At 39.0% G+C, this 20,634-nt stretch overlaps 1 protein-coding gene across 1 annotated transcript in view; it reads right to left on the bottom strand.

Annotated features, from left to right (window-relative positions):
* The window catches only part of COP1 (COP1, E3 ubiquitin ligase), a 210,567-nt gene that overhangs the window by 156,992 nt on the left and 32,941 nt on the right, over window positions 1-20,634 (bottom strand). Inside the window, exons 7-11 of the mRNA XM_025196730.1 lie at window positions 19,376-19,435; window positions 17,068-17,144; window positions 9,228-9,285; window positions 3,656-3,770; window positions 622-757 (exon numbers count right to left, since the gene is read on the bottom strand). Coding sequence (XP_025052515.1) covers window positions 622-757; window positions 3,656-3,770; window positions 9,228-9,285; window positions 17,068-17,144; window positions 19,376-19,435 — 446 coding nt within the window. The remainder of the gene's footprint in view (window positions 1-621; window positions 758-3,655; window positions 3,771-9,227; window positions 9,286-17,067; window positions 17,145-19,375; window positions 19,436-20,634) is intronic.

Raw genomic sequence — 20,634 nt, 5'->3', positions numbered from 1 at the left:
TTCCGATCATAGCAAAGCAATTATGTCCTTCAGCAGCACCACATCATTTTAAAGATTTTAACTAGAACCTCTCCAGGCTTGGAAAAAATTCAGACTTGGTAAACCTACAACAACTTTGCTATATATTTTTGGTTATCAAAGCTGAAAGCTCCAGTGATGTTTAACTGAACAGATTTTTTGGCAAAACTGCTGATGTCAACTGAAATAGGAGCTTCAATACAAAAAAGTTCACTGATGGATACTTCACAAACACTTCTTTAAAGTTCTATCAAATATATTAATGCAGAGAATAAACAGCCTTTGAAAACCTTCTGCTTTTTGTTTTCTGCATGGAGATTACAGAATGTCACTGGTACCTCAAGAGGTTTGGATCTCATGTCTTGACAGGTGCCTGTTAAGATAAAAATTACAGATGTACCAGTCTACTTTTATAGGTCAGAAGCAACCAGTGAATTTACAAAACCTTTTGGGGAAACCCATCACTATGGTGTCAGAGATAAAACAAGCTTCTACAGCTTTTTGCACCTTATCCAATTCATTGCATTTAAAAGAAAAGAGTTCAGTATTCTCAAAGCTAAATAACTGTCAGCCTCCTGTGATCACCTACAACATATTTCTTACCTGGATACTATGCTGGAACCATTATAGAGGTCACTAGCATAAGACAGTGTTGCCAAGGGTCGGACAGAATTGTAGCGAGTAAACTTGGATAGGCACTCCTGAAATTCATCCAGCTGGCTTGTAGTTCTACTGTCATCTAGAGAAAGGTAGCAAAATTGCAGATGGAAAAGACAGCATAAAATAAAGGTAAACAAAAGTTCAACAGCAAAAGAATACCGAGTTCTAAACAGTCATATGACATTGTTTAAGCAGGACATTTGGGAATGACTCCTTTTCACAACTAAAATTTGTTCATTTCTTTCACCCCCAACATGCACTTCTAGAATTTAATGCAAATTCACTCTCTTCATTCAGTCCTTGCAATACTATATTGATTATACTTCCTTAAAAACCATGAACATACCCTTCCCTTGTATAGAAAATATTCCCCAATTTTAGATAAAGGAAGACCTCCTAAACCACAGGGATTACTAATATTTAAAACTGAAAACCTACCTTAAATGTAAAAAATGTGTATGGTTCCAATATTTAATAGGGGTGAATACATATTACACTCCCTTCTCCCAATACAGTATACTTACAAGAGTCAGTTACACCCAAAAAACAGACTTGAAAAAAGTTTCCCTGTCTCTTCAGAAGTCATAAGAGATAATTAAATTGTGGGGCATAAGAAACTGAAAGGTACCTGATTTATTAACTCAGAGAAAGATATGACTTTCTGTAAAGGAGGAAAAATGTAATTTTAAAAAGCAATGACAAATATATTGTGGACAAATGAAACAACTGCAAAAGAAGATTAAAAAAGTGCTGCAAAAAAGAATTAAAATAATTTCCAAATTTCTCATGAGTCGCAGCTTTTGTCATTTAAAATGTATTTTAGCATTTTGTTTTTTAATATTTGCTATAGAAGAAATTACTTATTGCAGTGCAATATAAGTGACTCAACTTCAAAATATGATTGGGACCAAAAATGCTGAGAATACATATAGCTTTCAGTGTTGCAATACACACCTGACTCTACCTTCCTAAAACATGCCCAAATGGAATATCTTGTTTTTCCTTTCTGCATCAAACAGATGCAAAAACATTTCAGCTACACACCCTCTCCACCCCCAAGAATAAACATTCCATGAACCATTTACTAGTGATGGATTCAGAGTTTAAAGATGAAGTCAGGCTCATTTTCTCAGAACTTTCCAAACGGCTTATGCGTAAAGAGATCAGGAATATGCCATATCTATTTTGTATGAGAAAGGAAGGAAGAACCCCCACCACGCTGCCTTTCACCCTCCCAAATTCTGTTCCCTAGAAATCAAGTATTTCACTCTTAGATCTTCACCTGCACTGCATTGCTAATAAGTGAAATTTTAGTATTTGTTTCTATAAAAGGGAAATCAAGACAAATAGTCAAGGCATTTGAGGAGACAGGCATATAAATCTCCTATCTCCTTCAGTGCTCATTTCACCTTTTGATTTCAAAAATACCTTCCTTTTATTTAAAGTAGATCCATACCAAACTGTTTTGGAGAAAGCTTTGGAAAGGCAAAAGCATGTGAACACCAACAGGTCTTCTTCAAAAGAAAATTCTATTCAAATACCAGGCAATAGAGCAAGCAGAGAAAGTAGCTACTACTCTTCTTTCTAATCTAGAGATCAAGCACGTCATCCTTCTTTCATATATTTCATGACTGGAAAATGGAAAGCTATTTCTCAAGATTTTTTGTCTGTCAAAGTGCAAGGCATTTTATAATTAAAATTATATTTCTTCACCACTCATTTGAAGCAAACACTTTAAGCACTGCATAAAGCATCCATGTCCATTTTAAATACCAGTTATGACACCATTTCTTTCTATTAAAAATGCTTAAAATAATCAACAGCAGAACTTCAAGGAGAGTGCTGAGTTTTTGTTTAAAAGAGGATTGTTCTGCCTAATGAGATATCACACTCTACTCTGCCTTGACCTCTGGGGAAAAAAGCACTGCACTGTACGCACATTCTGATACATCAGTCCTCCCTAGAAGGAGCATCAACACATACTGCCAATACTACAGATGAATCAAACACCAAATCACAGCTCTGACCATGTTGCCAGCTGCTTTAATTTATTTAGGGAAATCACGGATTTAACAAACATCCACCAGTCATCAGCCAAAGTAGCCAGAGGCCCCAATAATCACATCAGACAGCAGAAGTTTCTAGGCACGGAGCTACAGTGCACAACTCCTCCCTTGTTTAAGTGCAGCAGCAACAAGAGTTAAAATAATACACCTTCCACTGAAGCAAGGAATAATTTAAACACAAATGTTGGTAATTTCCTATTATGTACATTTTCGGATCGGCCTGCCATTTCAATAGAGACCATTACAAAAATCAAAAACAAAGTCTAAACAGAAAAGTGAAACAGTTCTGGCACTCCAAGTGCGCTGAAGAGCATAAGGGAACCTTAAGAGGTGGGAGAAGGGAGGGAGGAAGGACATGGAAGTTTTCAGAGGAGGCAGCCAGGCTGCACAGTCCCTGCCATACTTAGTAGCCAGTTCACTATGTGCAGGAATATGCCAAGTTACCTTCCCACCCTTGTCGTCAGTAGCTTTTGGGTTGGAATTTACATGTACTAGTGAGAGTGTGGGAAAAACAAATAAACAAAAAACCCCACTCATCCAAAGTTTCTCAAACATTTTTATGTCTCAATACTGTATGTTACTAAAAGAATATATTGGAGAGAAACAACTACATCTTATCGTTCATTAATAGGAATGCTGTTTCTTCCATGCACTGCCTTGTATATACATATACCCCTTGTGTATTTTCTGACACTAGGATTCTATTTCCTACATTTAAAACACAGCTGAGATTGAATGAGAAACTTTATGTTATCAGCCAACCTAGGTGCGTAAGCATGTAAGAGAACTTGGAGAAGAAAGCAAAACGCACTCTCAAGGGCAAGTCAATTTATGATCCTTGGATTACAGAAACATAACTGGAAGCACCTCAAAGATTAGGCACCGTACTTGTTACTGCAAAATAAATTTACCTGTTACACGAGTCATCCTGGTAGAAAAATAGCACTGCTCCAGGTCCTCAAAATGAGCCGTGAGCCTCTTCCGCCTCGAAGCCAATGTACTATTATACCATGGTTGCTTTTTGGTCTGAGTAGAGAACAGAAAAACAACACTTATTCAAAAAATAAATAAATAAATAAATAAATAAATCACACCTTATTATAATATGCAACTTGTTCTTGTCAGTTTTGGGGCGTAAGGCTTAACAAGTCAGTCTAATCAGGTCATTCTGGATCCTATCCCTACACTCCAGAAACCTGGTGTCATCCACAAATTTGCTAAGTATGCACTCAGTCCAATCATCCAAATCATTAATGAAAATGTTGAATAATATTAGAGTCACACAGACCCCTGGGGAATCTCACTTGATACCTCCTCCCAACTAGATATTGAGCCACTGTGAACTACTTGCTGAGTATCGATTCAAATCAGTTATCTTACAATGATTCAACCAGTGACCTTCCATCACTTTCATCAAGTTTGTATTTCCTTAACTTGTTAATGAGAATGTTGTGGGAGACAGTGTCAGAAGCCTTGCTAAAAATCAAGGTATACCACATCCACTGCCCTCCCCTCATCCACAGAGACTGTCACCTAGTTACAGAAATAAACTAGATTGGTCAGGCATAACTTGCTCTTACTGAATCTATGCTGACTGCTCCTGATCACCTTCTCGTCTAAGTGTTTCGCAACAGATTCCCTGAGGACCTGCATCATCCATAACTAGATTGCCTTCTGCAGTCTGTAAGGGACCAATGGAATTCCTGGTCTTGCTCTTACTTCTGAAATCCCTACAGAATCCCTTTTTATTGCCTTATATCCTCTGCCAGCTGCATCCCAAATTGTACCTTGTTCTTCCTAAATGTTCTTCTTCCATGCTCAAGTGATAGTATTATACTCTCCCCTAGTACTATGACCAAGTTTACACTTTTTATAGTATTCCTTTTTGCGTTTCAGCTCCTTGAAGAAACTGTTGTCTAGCCAGGCTGACCTCCTCCTGCACTTCACATTCTTTCAACTCATTGGAACAGGGCTGTAATTCATGGGCCGAAGCCTCAGGCACAAGACTCAGAAACCAACTCACTAATGAAAACAACTAGGAATCCTGGGGGGGGGGGTCACAGGATTACACAACTCAAGGGTACAGATACTGCAATATCAATCGCCTTGCCTCACCTATCACTTCTCTCTCAAACAAAAGAAAACATACAGAATAATACCATGCAGTTCTCCAGGCAAGAACTCTCAGAAAAAATGGATTTTCTTATAAACACTTTCTTCAAAGAACAAAAATTATGTTAGAAGTATTCCTGTTCTTTATGAAATTGCCAATCAGATAAAAGAAAAAACAGAGGTCTATTATGACATTTCTAAGTTCCAGGGAAGGCTTCAATAGATAGAATTAAATTTATCGAAAGTTTAGAAATATTGCAGCTGAAGTCTGGAAAAATCATCAACCCTGTAGAATCAATAAAAATTGTGAGGGGACAACTTCATAAAACAAAATGAATGTTTTGAACAAGTTTACCACTGAAGTAATAGAAAAAAAAATTAATAGTTCTTTCTTTCCTCATATTTATATTACTGGTAAAAATCGGAAACATCTCTGCTGGAAGAAGAATATAACTCATTTCTTTAGCCTATATATAAAAGAAAAATGTATACATTAAAAAACTTCATTCCATTATCTCTGAATACACACATACAAAACTTAATTAAGTTCCCTCATTCCTTCATGAATCATTTCATAACAGTATCACTGGTCATAGGAAAATAAGGTTCTATTACACAGGAATGTGCAAACCATGAAGACTGAAATCTTGGCTCCACTGAAGTCAATGGGAGCACTACAAAAAATTACAATATTCATTCATATGCATGAACACACCCTTGATTTAGAGAAAGCAGCAAAAACTCCAGATGTAACCTATCATATAAGAGCTATGGTTGTAAGCTAACTGTATAAATGACGTGTTCAGGATTTCAACTTCACACTGATTGCATGTATGCCCAAAATAACTGGTATCATATTGAAAGCAATAGACTTAAAAGACATCCAACATACTGTAAGTGTCTCTGCTTCACTGCAGTCTTGACAACAATAGAAACATGGTGACTTTATCCTAGTAGCATCTTCATGTTACTAACATGATCTGGACTGCAAGAGTTTCAGCATTAAACAACCAGGCTCAAAATGGCTGCAAGTATCATACAACAATCACTTCAGTCTCGAGGTGAGAAGCTGCCTGGAATAAGATGAGCTAATAATAAACTAATCCTGAAGTTGCTAGGTGGCTCCAGTCCATACAGAGATTAAATCAATTATGTTAGGTAGTTCACCTAATAAGCAGTACACACCTGCTTGATCTTACAAGGCAAAAAGGTCTCAGACTGGTTCACAACTGCTCCACTGTGCTAACAATCCATCTGCAGAAACTCTTGATCAGAAGCAGAACAGCAAAATACTCTCAGCTGCTCCTATTCTAACCAAGCATCCTTCAGCTTCAAGGCAAGAAACCTGCTTTATGGCTACTCAATTAGTTACCAAGCTATGCTGGAAATGATGACAAGGAGAAGGATCGGGGAAAGGCAGTTGTAATGAATAAGCAGCTGGCGAAAAGGCTTGGCTAGGTGGAGGGGAGGAGGATGCAAAATGATACCCTCTCACCAACTTGAAAAACCAATGATTAGGGGGAAGGCTCTGCAGTCCAAAATCCAAACAGTCTAAGGAGTAAGGAGAAGCTGTTTAACTCTAGGGAGAGCTATGCTGTACATAAACCACAAGCAAGAGACAGCACCTTGTGCCAGGTGCCAGAAAACAAGTTTCCCTCTCCTGTTTGAGATGATTAAAGAAAGCTGAGGACCTTGGCGATTTTCAAAAGGCACCTTGACACCCAGCTTGCTGGGGTCATCCAACTCCAGCAGTCTTTCTTGCCCAAGTGCAGGGGGGCTGGACAGGATGATCTGTAAGGTCCTTTTCAGCCCCTAACATCTATGAAACCCATTATCAGGGTGGGCAAAATGGTAGATCTGGCCAGTGGCCAGACTCCATTTCCCAGCAGCCCCTGTCCACATCATTAAGACCAGTCTCCATGGAGACCACAGCAGCAGTGGGGCTGTTGACAGTGAGGGCCCAGGGTTTCCATGGAGACAGGCCCCAGCAGCACTGGCAGGGTGCATGGCTAGGCAGGGAGCTGCTCCAGGGTTGGGGCTGGGATCTTGCAGCAAGACGATCTCTGCGCCCCTGCCTGGGGCACGGAGGTAACAGATCACAGTTCTGCCCTGGCTCTGGGCCACGCTGTCATTGCTACAAGAGCCTGGCCCCAGAGCGGCTGCTCGCCCAGCCACGCACCCCCCCAGCCCCATCTGTCAGACTGGCCACGCCGCCGCCGGGTCTCCATGGAAACCAGCTACAGCAATGCAGACAGATGCCCCTGGGAAATGAAGCCCACTAAAACCTGATGTAGGACTACAAACTGTTATAACAGGCATAGGATAGTTTGGACTTAGAGAGTCTCCTTGTTGTTCCCGAAGCCCATGCAAGTGTTTTGAACTTTAATTAGCTGGTGGCTAGGTTATGAAAACTGAGAAAGCATTTCGAATCCTCTAGATGAGGGTATTTGTTTGGAGCACCAAGCTAGCAAGAATCATGTCACTACCTAGACTCAAACAAGCCACTGTAGAGAAAGTTGGTGTTTCAGTGACCAATATCCCATGGGATCTCCCATTTACAGAAAGCATAGCAAAGCACTACAATTACTTCAAATACCTGGAGTGATTCACTGAATTTTTAGAGTTTGCTGCATGTATTCATTATTTTTAGCCTCACTTATTAATGCAAGAACTACAAGAAAGAATTGGGAAGAAAAGGCAGAACTGGTTTTTTTTATTTTAAATTTTATAGCTTGAACAGAAACTTCCAACAAGGAAAAATGTATCAGTTCTGCATACAACCTCATCATTTCTATCTTGAAAATGAAAGGTATTAGAGGCTAAAATATTCCATCTAAGCCTTCAGATCATAGATAACGCACACACACGCACACACACACACACACACACACCTGGCTTTTGAATACTGTATGACTGTATACAAAACCAGTTATCCTTGAAGAACGAGTTTCTACATTTGTCAACAGAGCAATGCCCATTGAGGTGTGAAAAAGAAAGCCATGTTGTCCATTTCAGTATAGTACTGTATCTTACTTCCAGCAGTGCCTAACATGATTTTACCAAGACTGATCATTAACAAAACAGGCAGTCTGGTTTTCTACCTTCATTTTCACCATAGATTTCTTTTTAAGATTAAAAATAGCTTTAAACTAAATATTTCTTCGCATTTAAAATTATTTCCAGATTTCCAATCCAAAAATACATTAGAGTTTAATTAGCAATTTACATTCCAGAGAGAGAAGATCTTAATATATTCAAGGACACAAACTTATGCTCTTGTTAATAGACTGTCATGCATAACGACTGAAAAACAAAGAATTATTTTGAGGGGGAAGGGTATAAACAGGCAGCTCCTTTCTGCTTCAGAAGGCAAAATTAAACTATTAAGATGAGTAGCGTTAATGCAAAAAAGAAATCCCAACAAATAAAAATCAACCTAGGTTAAAACTCTGAAGATAAACTCTGCACTCCCATTTTGCATAACCTTTAGAAAACAGGAGATACAAGGTATTTATAAAAAGCCAATCACCATGGTATCTAAAATTTATTAAAATTAAAATTATAAATGGTATTTATAAAAAGCCAATCACCAAGGTATCATGAATGACAGGCGTACATGGACCAGGAAGAGAATATCCTCCACTCAATTACAAACTGATAGCTGGTTTTACACATTTTACAAAAATGCCAGTTCATGATTTATTTCACAATGCATTATTTACGCTAATTTATTCTTTAGCTTATTTTCCCCAACATTTAAGATTCAAACCCATTATTATCTGCACATTTGACGAAAACACATTAACAATACAAGTGTGATGAGATACCCAATCACAGAGTAAGGACACCTAGTGAGTTAGCCAAGGACTTGCCTATATTAGGAGGTTTTACCTCAATAAATAAATCAATTAAATTTGAAGCCTTAAAAGGACAGATGTCCAAAAAGATCTCTGTTGTGTCCTAGATGTTATCCAAAACCGACCAGCATATCCGAGTCAGCTTAGGTGGTTCGGTAAGTCACGTCTCCCCTCCCAAATGCTTCTAGTAAAGAGGAATTAAACCTCAAACAAACTGCACCTCCCTCCATTTAAAATGGCCATAAAAAAGAAAAATTAGCCTTGAAAACAACAACAACAACAACAACAACAAAAATCAAATATTTAAATTTATTGCATCAGTTCTCCTGTGAAAAGAATATGTCCCTGGCTGAATCTGGATTCATGAACATATGCAGTCATTCCTTTAGTTTCTGCCCTGAATAAGCATGTGACTTTTTAAAGATTTAGATTTATAAGAATGTGTTTGATCAATGTTCTGGATATTGAAAACATTATTTTTGGCCTTTTTGCAGAGATCTATGCATTACCTTACCTGAGAACTGCCACTGAACCCTGGAGGCTGGTTGTATTCCGTGGAATCAATAATACTACTGTAAAACCAAGAGAAACAGAAAATCTACTTAAAAAAAAAAAAAAATCACTGTGCACTTATCCTCTATCATTTTCAACCTGTTTATTTTCCCCATTACATCCAGGAACAGACTTGTTTAGAAATTCATCTTACAGGCACGAAATATCAAGTTTGTTTGTTTTTTTTAAATACAGAATAATGAAATGTCTGCTAGAGACGAAGGAGGGATTATCCTTATGCCTACAAGAAATTCTACCTTTTTGTTAAATGCATTTCTGTCAGAATATAGTCAAACATGGTAGTGTTCCACACAAAATGCAAAGACAACTATACTCTTTATTTTAAACACTGTGCATATGGCATGGTTGTTTGTTTGTTTTTTTTAAACACATACTATTACAAAATAATTGTGTAAGAAAACCTGCCATCCAAGAAAGAGTTATTACTATTTCATGGAGCCCAGTATAACAGCATGAAAGTAGGAGTCAGAGAAATTGACTGGGGAGGTGGGGGGGGGTGTATGAAGTGATTTCTGTTTCAAATACCTTAGCATTACTACTGACTTGCAACCTTTCTGAACTTGAGGCACTCCTCACTGGGTTCAAGACACCCCTCCATAACTTTTGCTAATTGAGTAGCCTCCAGTTTCAAAATCTAATTTATATATTATGGTGCTTGCTTCCTTGTAGAGGAGATGGGCTGTGGGGGTGAGCAAGCAGAGACAAGCCTGAGCCTACACTTATCTACTTATCTCCTCACCTCAGGGCACCTAGGGTCCATGATCACTGCATTAAAGTACACTGAGAAATCATTTCTCCAACTCTGTATTAGACTGGGGTACAAGTTGTGAAGTACAGCTTTAAGCTTGAAAATATTCAAACCCAGAGGTACAGCTCAGGCATATTTCACTGCATATTTTCCTGGTTTTTCTTGCATACAATTTCAGTAAAGTACCAAGTTGCTTTCTTTCAGAATTTTATTAAGAAAACAAGGCTAGAGAACGATAACCATGTCTTTAAAAAAGAGCTTTTAGTGCCCAAGTTCAGGAACTAAAGCAGAGGCATAATGGGATGTCTGATCAGTCTGGGTGGTAGCAGCGCATGGAGCAGCAGCATTGGTTGCAGTGCTGGCAGCACAGTGGCAGCTGGTCTGACAGCACAACTGACACTATTTTTGCACCCCCACCAGGGCAAAGGTTGGTCTTTTGCTGACCCTCCCTTCATTATGCCACTGTGCTGAAGTATGCATTCTTTAGCTTAAGTGGCCCAATTCTGAAAATTACTAACCCCCATTCCCCTCTGCAGCATCTGACAACTTGAGTAGGAGTTACTGGATTTTCAACACTTTTGCATATGGGAACAATTAATTGGTCATCTAAAAAACATATTTAGAAACTGAGCTTTAAATAGCCCTACTTGAAAATCCTGCCTATAGTATTTAAAACGATATGCAAATCCTTCCATCTCTTAATTGTCAGCCTTTACTTGTTTACTTAATACAGGGTAGCATTTTGAATGTTAAATCTTAAAATACTTGCATATTTTGCACACAAAGGAATAGCATCAGAAAAAATTATTACAAAACTTCTCTTGCAAATGCCACTGCTATTCACATTTTTTGAAAGTCTTGTTTTCATGTAATTATTCTATGACATTTACTTTTGGCATGTCATTTATCTTGGACTAAAAAGAGACTTATATAACAGTTTTTGTCAGCTTCATTTTTATGTTCTGATGTACAGCATAGGGCTAGATATAAACAATGTTACTAGTGAAAGCTTCAGGATTTTTTGTTGCTATTTATTATTGTTATAGGAAACATTTATTTGACTTGATTTGGTTAAAATAGAGCTCTGTACAGACACATGTCCTTGTCTTGGTTGCAAAAATTGATCAGTCATGTTGACATTTTGTGCATGATAAGACTACCAATTACTAGAACAAGCATTTCAGCCATCTGTAATGCCAGGAAGACAAAATACTAGTAACTAATATTTTAGTCCTCAACTTAAATATTAAATTTAAGAATGTATTGGAGATAAGTGGGCACTCATGACAGCAGTGGAATTATTTTTACACACCACTATAATTAACTTCTAAAGAAGTCCAAGTGATGAGTTCTTAACAATTACTGCATTGAAACTATAAATAATAAAGGTATACATGAAAAAAAATCTTCCAGGAAGATACTCATTTTGTACTATATCTTTGGGGAGGGAAAAGTAATGGGCTGTTTCAAGCACATTCAGGGACAATAAACTTTAATCAGGACGGAGCCAGAAAAAAAAAAGTAATGAAACAGAGCAGTTCTTGTAGATGGCAATAAGAATGAGATGCATGGCCGGAAAATAATGAAAGATATGCTGCTGCGAGAGAAAGGTAGAGACAATTAACAGCAACACATGCAGATTTAAAGTGTCTACTATCATTTTGCCACAAGTCTTCGAGATGAAAGGCTTCCAGAAATGCAGAAATAATTCCCCTAGCCACAGACAGATCAACCAGTTCTGCACAATACTCAAAAGGTGAAGCTGATGTTTTTTGTTTGTTTGTTTTAAACAAACAGACTTAAAGGAAACTTAAAATGAAGGTCCTATTTACAAGCCTTCCTAATATTTAGAAAAAACAGCTGTGATCAACAAATGCAGCTACTTTAATTAATAAAGCATGTTATAAAGTCTGAGAGTAAAAACAAAAAAAGGCAACAGGTGGCAAATAAAGAAAGAACAAACAGATATGAAGACAAGGAATTAGAGTAAATAGGTAAAAAACATTGTTTGAACAAGTGAACATCAGGATAATATTAGGGCTGTGCGAAGCTTTGGTCCCCGATTTGATTCAGTGGAGATTTGGCCCGATTGAGTGGCCGAATCTCAGAATCCAAATTTAATTGGATGACCCTTTAATCTCTCCATATCAAATCGGAGCCCTTCAAATTGATTTGGAGAGATTTGTAGATTCGGACAGAGACAGCTTTAAATGTTTTTTCTACATACCTCTAGGTACCAGGGGCTTGTGAGTGATGCGATGCTGGGGTGAGAGGAGTGTCCCACAGGAGTGTGGGGGGCTCCCCAATGCGCTTGGCAACAGACCCAGAAGTACTTCCAATCCACTTCTGGATCTGCCAGGGAGCTCACTGGGGCCCACCCTGCACCTCTCCAGCTCAGCGACTGGTGCCTCCTCGGTCTGTTTGGGGGTGGGGGGGCACCCAGGGTCCCCCAGCAGCCAATTGCCAAGCCAGGGAGGCACAGGGGAGGGAGGGGGATTGTCAGCATGCTCCCTGACAGTCCCAGAAGTACTTCCAGGTTCGCCGTCAAGCACGTGGAGGGCACACTCCTGCACTCCTGTGGAATGCTCCATGCGCTCCAGCATTGCAGCGATCACAAGCTGCGCCTGCTACCTCAAGGTATGTAGAAAAACATTTAAAGCTGTGTCTGTGTCCAAATTGCTGATTCTATGAATCTTCAGATCCAGATTCAGTCGAATCGAATCCGGGACAGTGATCCGAATCAACAAATCAAATCACTGTCCCTGATTCGGGCTGAATCTGAATCGAATAGGGCCCGCTTCACACACCCCCTAGATAAAATTATTTTTTAGTTGGCCATCTTTCCCAGGAACTCGGGTTAGAATGATAACATTTATTTGAAAAACTAAAGCTACAAGAAAACGTTAGCTATGCATTTCTTCCATGTACCTACTGACCACCCAAGAGGCACATTGTGTTGGTTGGTTAGGAAACAAATTTCTTTCTGAGAAACATTTGTTCTCTTAACCCTTAATAATCCCACTCATCACCAATTCTATTTCCCTTCATTAATACATAAAAAACAGGAACCCTTAGCTCAGTAAACAAGTATTATATTATTACACCACTTGATGTTTCATCATTTCTGGTAGAAAAGCATTTTACAAATTTGGTTTCTTTTTAGAACATACTGAGTACAAAGCAAGCAGTTAAGTTACAACAATGTGCCTTCTGTAGTTATAGCTACAGAAAATTCAAGGCCCCATTTCCATGTTAGAAAGCACGGCTATCAATACAAGATAGAAAGAACCACTTTTTGGCTAGGTGTGCTTATATGCTTGTGCTGAAGGGGGATAGGGCGTGAGGAATGTGTAAAACGAAGGAATAAGTTGTTATTCAAGCAGAAAACAAATTTAAAAAAGGAGGCTTGGTGGAAAAAGCCAGTGATTCAGAGGTAGACGCAAATTAAAGGATACATCAGATAGGAACTAGACAAGGAACTGGTGGATCTAAAAGTTCAAGCAGAGGGAATACTGCAAACATACATACAAAATAGATTTTTCCATCAAAAGCAAATATTTATGGTAACCTTGTACTGTTTTATAAAATACATTAGTAAGGAATTCTCACCAGATGAAGTTATAACAAAAAAATTAAGTATGTGAACAAGATATGTCCTGGTTTAAAACACATCATTTTAATTCATATGGAGATGTTCAACTTCCCTATAATTAAATAACACATTTGAACATGGAAATGATTATAAGTGCACTTTAAAATGAGATAATATATTTATATTTCATTCTTACTGGTTCATTGCATCTCTAAAAGTGTGCTTTAATATGAAATATTTCACTTAACATAGAACCAGAAGAGTCAGCAAATTTTAAAACTCCCATCAATTATTCTGTAGCATTCTTTCCAAGGAAACATCAAGATTACAATTTTTGAGCTGTTCACTAAAACACGTTTAATACTGGAAACCAAATTAATTTTAGGAAGTCAAGAGCTACTGGAATAGGAATCCAAATAATTTAGGTCTTTGGTCATATGAAAACAGACTCAATACCAGCATGTGGCATAGTCATAGGTTTCAGAAATCACTAGACAAGTGAAGTCCCTTAAGAATCTTTCCTTTACATATTACTTGTTTTAGCAAAAAAGCTACACTTTCTTTGACACCGGCAATATCACACTACAAGGTAATGAAGGGATACTTAGAGGCTTGAAGCAGGGATCGGCAACATAAGGCCCCATGGGCCAGATCTAGCCGGCAGGCTTCCGAGCCTCCATAGCTAAGCAACAGGGGGAAAACAGCAGCTGGGTAAGAAGCACAGGCCTGGCTCAGACCTGACCTGGGTTTATCTGACCTGCCTCTTGGAAACCTCACCAACTGCTAATTTAGAGAGAAATTATCCCATATGCATTCTGGAAAAGCCCTTACTCATTTATTCTACCAGGTTCGTATAATGCTATACATAAAACAATGGTTTTGTCAGATTATGTATTCTAGAATGAACAGGGCAGCAGTAAGCAGATCATGTTTACAGAAAAAAAATGCAGGGTCACAGCAATGCAATTGCCAGATTTTTAAGCCAAGAAACCCATTACTGTGACCTGTATCTCTCTTCAGTATGAAAGGTTAAAAGATGCTTCTTTTGCTGTACTGTAGTGACTAAAATAATGGAGTTTTACCAACATACCTACTAACAATTTCAGTAGAGTACAAGATGAGAACTACTGACCCTAGAATGCAAGTCATATGGGGGCCTGAACAAATGTCAGAAAAGCACTGCTAAAGTGAAACCAATGTGGGACAAAGAAAGAAGATTTTACCAATATTTTGCCAATAGTCTGAGCTATAAAATGTTAATCTAGGTTTGCAGTGGTATACAACATGGGTGCTTAATTTCCAGTCCAGATCCGACCCCCAGCACCTTGCCATCCAGCCCACAGAGCTCCCCACAGATCTATGACCCTGTGTCCTAGAGCTGACATGTAGGTCAGCAAGAGGCTTGATCCCAGGACACAGAGTAGGTAGTGGCAGCACAGGGCCTCCAGGCCCTAGATCCTGGCATATGGGGCTGGACAGAGGCAGCATGAGCCAAATCCAGGCACATGGACATAATCCTGGGGCACAGAATCCTGTTTAGCCTGTACACTGGCCCTACACCACTCTGTTGGCCCATGGGGCCAAAAGGCTGAGCACCACTGGTATAAACCAATGCTTGAAAAAAAAATAATAATTTGCTGATTTGTCTCAAGTGAGAGGTAATCTCATCCACTTCTATAGAAGCTAATGTTTCAGTTTAAGGAAAGCCTTTCTGTTTTGAAAGACAAGGCGTGTCTACACATGTGCCTTTAATGAGCATTAAAAATGGTGAAATTAGTTTAATCATGCCAAAATTAATACCTGCATATGAAGGTATTACATTTAGGCGTGGTTAGTTAAAGTGCATTAACACAGGTGTAGATGCAACCTGGCACTAATTTTAGTGCCGGGTCTGCCCAGCCACTGAGGGCATATGGCAGGACTGCAGGGACCTGGCACTAACTTTAGTTTAGTACCAAGTGCCTGCATGTGTAAACACCTACAAACAAACAAACAAACAAACAAACAACAAACAAAACAAAACAAAAAAATCACTTAATGCACATTAAATTTAGTAGCGCTTAAATGCTTGTGTAGACGCGCGCACAGGATCTTAAGTATGCGAAGTGTGTAAAATGGCATCAATTGTGGGGTCAATTTACTGAGCCTGATGTCAGTCACAGACTTCCCGAACAGTAGTAGCATTAAGTTATCAAAGAACAATCAAATCAATCATTTTCACTAGTGATGCTCAGAACCTTGAGCACAAGAGTAAAATTGTCCAGAGTCAGCCTAACTTCATTAAGCCACTGCTTAGAGAAACCTTACCAAGAGCAGGGAAAAAAGACACTGAAGTTATTCACTAATCAAAAAGACCCCAAAACAATGATACAGCAGAAGATGCTTCTTATCGCTCTCTCTAACACTTTACAACCCAGAATTTAACATGAATATGAGAGATTACATCCCCAAGCAAGATCTAGGGACTTTATCCAGATGTTTGCTGGGCTTGTCACCATTACACTGCCCTGAAAATCTCCAGTGAATGACCTCCCAACCACTTTAATATACATCTCTGGGCTATTATGTTCAGTTCTGCAATAAACGGGGTGTTTGCTGATGTAACAAAACCAAACAATATTGATCATGGTAAATACTGTCCTAGAAGACTATATCATTAAGAGAAATACAGCCACAAGAAATGGAATAAAGTTCTTATACATTCAATGTGTGAAATATCACCTTGATGGCATAATAGATAATGCACGATTGAACTACTATAAAAATGTATACACTGTAAAAAACACTTTAAACTATAATCACGAGCAAATGCAAAGCCAGGCATACACGTCATTTAGAATTTTATCAGTAATCCGGAATATAGTATCCCAGATTAAAATTCAATCAACAATGCAATCCGAGCAACATAATTTGGGTTTAATCAAAGACAGAAGGCAGGTGGGCAGAACCAATGAGCATTTAAGTTTAAAACCTGGCCATGTGAACATGTAAATTTAACCTTTCATACTGATCAGAGACAAAGGACAGTGACTTACTTAATGTGAAATTGCTTTAGACTGTACATGTGCCAAGTACAAGAATTAATTGCATAATGTTCAAAGCACAGATGGTACTTATTAAATATTAGCTTTTCATACCCAGCAATTCAGACAGTCTATGCCAACTAATCCATCCAGTATTTAAGGCAATCAGCTTTTGAAGGCACCCGACAAAAAACAGGTCTTTAATCCAGCTGTGGAGTTGCAACAATACTCTTCGCTAACATATTGACAGAAAGATGCATACCACTGAGAAAACAGATGGACCCTATATATGATATTTTTTATTATATCCAAAAAAGTAATTCTATTGGAGTTCCATGCATGACAAAGAAGACTACTGAGGACTAGAGCCGCATGTGGACTCTGCAGTCCAAATTCTGAGCAGCTGTGAACTCTGTACCTGTGTGACGGTGAGGGAGTTTCACACTGAGGCACAGTACTATCCTCGCTGACTGGGGAGTACAAGCCACTCATTTCCTGAAACAGAGAGCCAAGTTACAACATATTAGAGGCACACAAAAATCAATGGACGGATTTTAAATGTACAATATTGATGTATATACTTATTTTTGTGGCATGTAACCAAAGGCATACCATTTATTCAATTTCTACAACGGATTCTCTCCTCTGCCACAGTAACCAAATACGTGGGTTTGGTTTGGTTTTTTCCATTTTAAGACCTACTTGCAGCCAGGAGGCTGTGCCTTCGGAAATGAGCAAACCTTGTAGCTATCATGCACACCTTAGTCACCCCCAGCCCAAACAACCTCACTGCATGCAACGTGGTGATACACCTTAAGTATGTCCAGAACTTTAACCTGAAGCAGAATGCTGCATCTTATTAGTCATGAAATACCTGTTCTGAGAAGGCTCTGCAAGATCATAGATTGAAATATGTTTGTATGAATTGAGCTATACTTTGTTAGTTACTCGGTGAAGGAGAAATCCTGAAGTTGTCAATTTTTATAATGCATCAAAAAGTGTCTAGAACAAAGAATTAATGCATTTTTATGACGTATAAACTCAAAGTAAATAACAAAAATTTAGATACTAGGCGGAAAGCTGGTGATGGTTGTTGGGTAGTAGCGGGGAGAGACTGCAGAAGCTTGGCTGATACCTGGGCAGTACAATTTCAAGAGGCTGCTGAGTCTGATGCAGTCTCTTCAAATATTAATTCCTCACTCCTGGAGTCAAACAGTCCCATGAGAACATGCAGAAAGCTCGAGCAGTATAAGAATTGATTAGGGATGGAAGGAGATAGCTAGTAGATTTAGAAATATCTAGAATAAACCCTAGCAACACTAAAGCACGCCTTATGACAATCAGATTACCATAAAAGAAGGAACAGAATGTTATCAGGAGATAGCACATTGTTCCTCATTTTATATATAGCAGTGGTTCTACTTCTGCTCCTTCCCAGCACTCTCCTGACCTCTACATACACTACTTTCCAAGAGCAGGGAAACAAGAGAAGGATGGATAGTTAATGAGTGCTGCCTGAATACTCAGCCATCATTGGAGCTTGAAAGCAGGAATCTCTGGGGCCCTCTACACGTGCAGGTAAAGGTGTGATGGGATCTAATGCACGATTCACACAATCGCACCTCCTGCCATGCCACACATGCATGGCAGAAGGTGTGATTGTGGGATCCTGCACTAGATCCCATCATGCCTTATTGCTGGTCCAGGGGGACTGTCCTAGCAAGAAACAAAATTCTTGTAGCTGGGAGCCTCCTCAGATGTGGGGCTCCCAGCAACAGGGATTTCACACACTTCTGGGGCAGCCATGCCCCCTGAATGCCAGGACCAAGCTGAGTTCTGGCACTTAGTATCAGCAGCTGCAGGACTCTGGGTCCCTATAATCTGCATATGTAGCATCATCTGTACAGCTGGGAGCCCTTCAGCTGAGGGAGGGACCCTGCTATACGTGCAAATTAAACCTTGATAGCAACCAGTTCTAAAGTTAGTACACATTTTCAAGGTCTACCTTTATAGCCAGTTGGAACTTATGGTATGATAGCTACTTTGCACATGTAGTTGTTCTCAAGGTAATTGTGCAATTAACCAGTTAACTGCATGATACATGCAGCATGTAGAGAAGGCTCCTGTGACATCGGCAGGCTGTAACAGAGCACGCTGCAGCCCTGGGTCTCCCTAGTGTTGGTGGACAGGGCAGAGCAGAGATGGAGAGGCAAGCAATCATGTCCCTTGACTGAAGGCCATGCCACTGCATCCCTTCCTCGTGTTTTGGCATAACTCCAACTGGGAGGCTCGGCAAGGAAGCATTACATCTGTCTGCACCTGGTGTGCTACATTTTTGTAGTGCTTCAAAGTGCTGCTGCCTTGCATGTTACGTTACATCTACCCACAGCCTGGGCTCTAACTAGTTGAATAATTAAACTAAAAGCAGCAACTAATTTAGTAATTTTATGATCAATACATCAACCAATAAAATTATGCCAATCTGCTCACTACCAAAGTAAAGGATTTGGCAAAATCTGAGTAGCAGGATGAATGGCCCCCTCTTCCACCAAGGTGCAGCTTGCATGCATTCACTAAATGGACAAGTTAAAGAAAGAGCTTTGTCTGTTCAATTTTCCTGTGAATGAAACAAATGGCATAAATATAACACAGCAACCTACAGACAAGCAGACAGCTGGATGAAAATGTCAAATTGTCAGAGTTACAACAATGTCTGGGCTCCTCACCTCTACTCGTTTAATATCCTCTTCCAAAACACTTAGCTCCTTCTGGATCTGTTCCAGTTGCTGTGAATAAAAGAATAAAAGAAATCTAAACCAATTTGCACTGGCACCACTGCCATCATAAATTAAGTCCTTTTCATGTGGAAATCTTAACTAAGTTAGCAAACTACAAATTTCAAAAGTCACTGCACATAAATAGTGTGTGTTCATAGATTAATGTACATGGGCACACAAAAGACATAAAAAGAAAGTTATGGTTGTGAAATAAATAGTACAAAACAAGAACATTATGTTCTTCAACACTAGTCATAAAAGGACACTGCATTATTAAATGTAATATGCTGCTCTTCTCCAACACCTTCTATCCAAAGTACTTTATGAACATTAATTATGGCTTGAATCTCCTGTAAGAGCTTCAGCAATCACTTCATCCTGCAATGAAATGCTGCCACTTGTTTCATATAACAGCAAGCATACAAACTTCTCTATGAAGGGAGAACAGTTAGTACTTACATTTTATAGCAATATAACAAAGTTAACTGTAGCCAGCTGAAATAGCAACCAACCTATCTGAAAATCTACCAATAATTGCCAGAACGGAGATGTGTGCGTCTCTAACACCAATGTTAAAACTTCATGACCCTTTCATGGGAGTGGACCATTTAGTCATGATACCTCATCATGGTTTTGAATGCACACCTCACTGACAGATGGTACCTTAATAAATCAGCAGCCCTACAACTACATGAGACAGTATATTCCACAGCTTACTTAGATGCAAGATCACAGTCTACAGAATAACCAAAACTACTTCCATCAACTCCACCCTTACCTTCAGCATCCTTTTTATGTTTTCCATGCAATTATTCACATAGGCTATAAACAGTTTGAGGAATTCCGCAGGAATCCAGCATAGCACTGTCATTGTAGAAATTAGAACTTTGTCAATGGACTGTTATAACTACTTTATTAATAAGAGACAAAAAGGTTCAGACGCACAGGATTATCAGATGACTAGAGACGGCCGCTTGCCTGATCAAACAATACTTCAGTGTCAGCATAATTCTCTTAGTTCAATGCAAATAGTAGCCAGTTGGAATGGGGGCCTTTAAAAATTGTTATTAAATGGGCACGTTCTTGGCAAGTGTCAAACACAATGCATTTTTACATGCAGATAGATAAGCAGTAGTTTTCCTAGAATTTATAAAAGAATCTCAAGTTGCCTATGTCCAAGGCATCTATGTTGATAATAATAAACTCGG

This window comes from Alligator sinensis, unplaced genomic scaffold (assembly GCF_000455745.1).
Source record: "Alligator sinensis unplaced genomic scaffold, ASM45574v1 scaffold31_1, whole genome shotgun sequence".
Classification (NCBI taxonomy): domain Eukaryota; kingdom Metazoa; phylum Chordata; order Crocodylia; family Alligatoridae; genus Alligator; species Alligator sinensis.
This window is presented reverse-complemented; position numbering and strand designations above follow the sequence as displayed.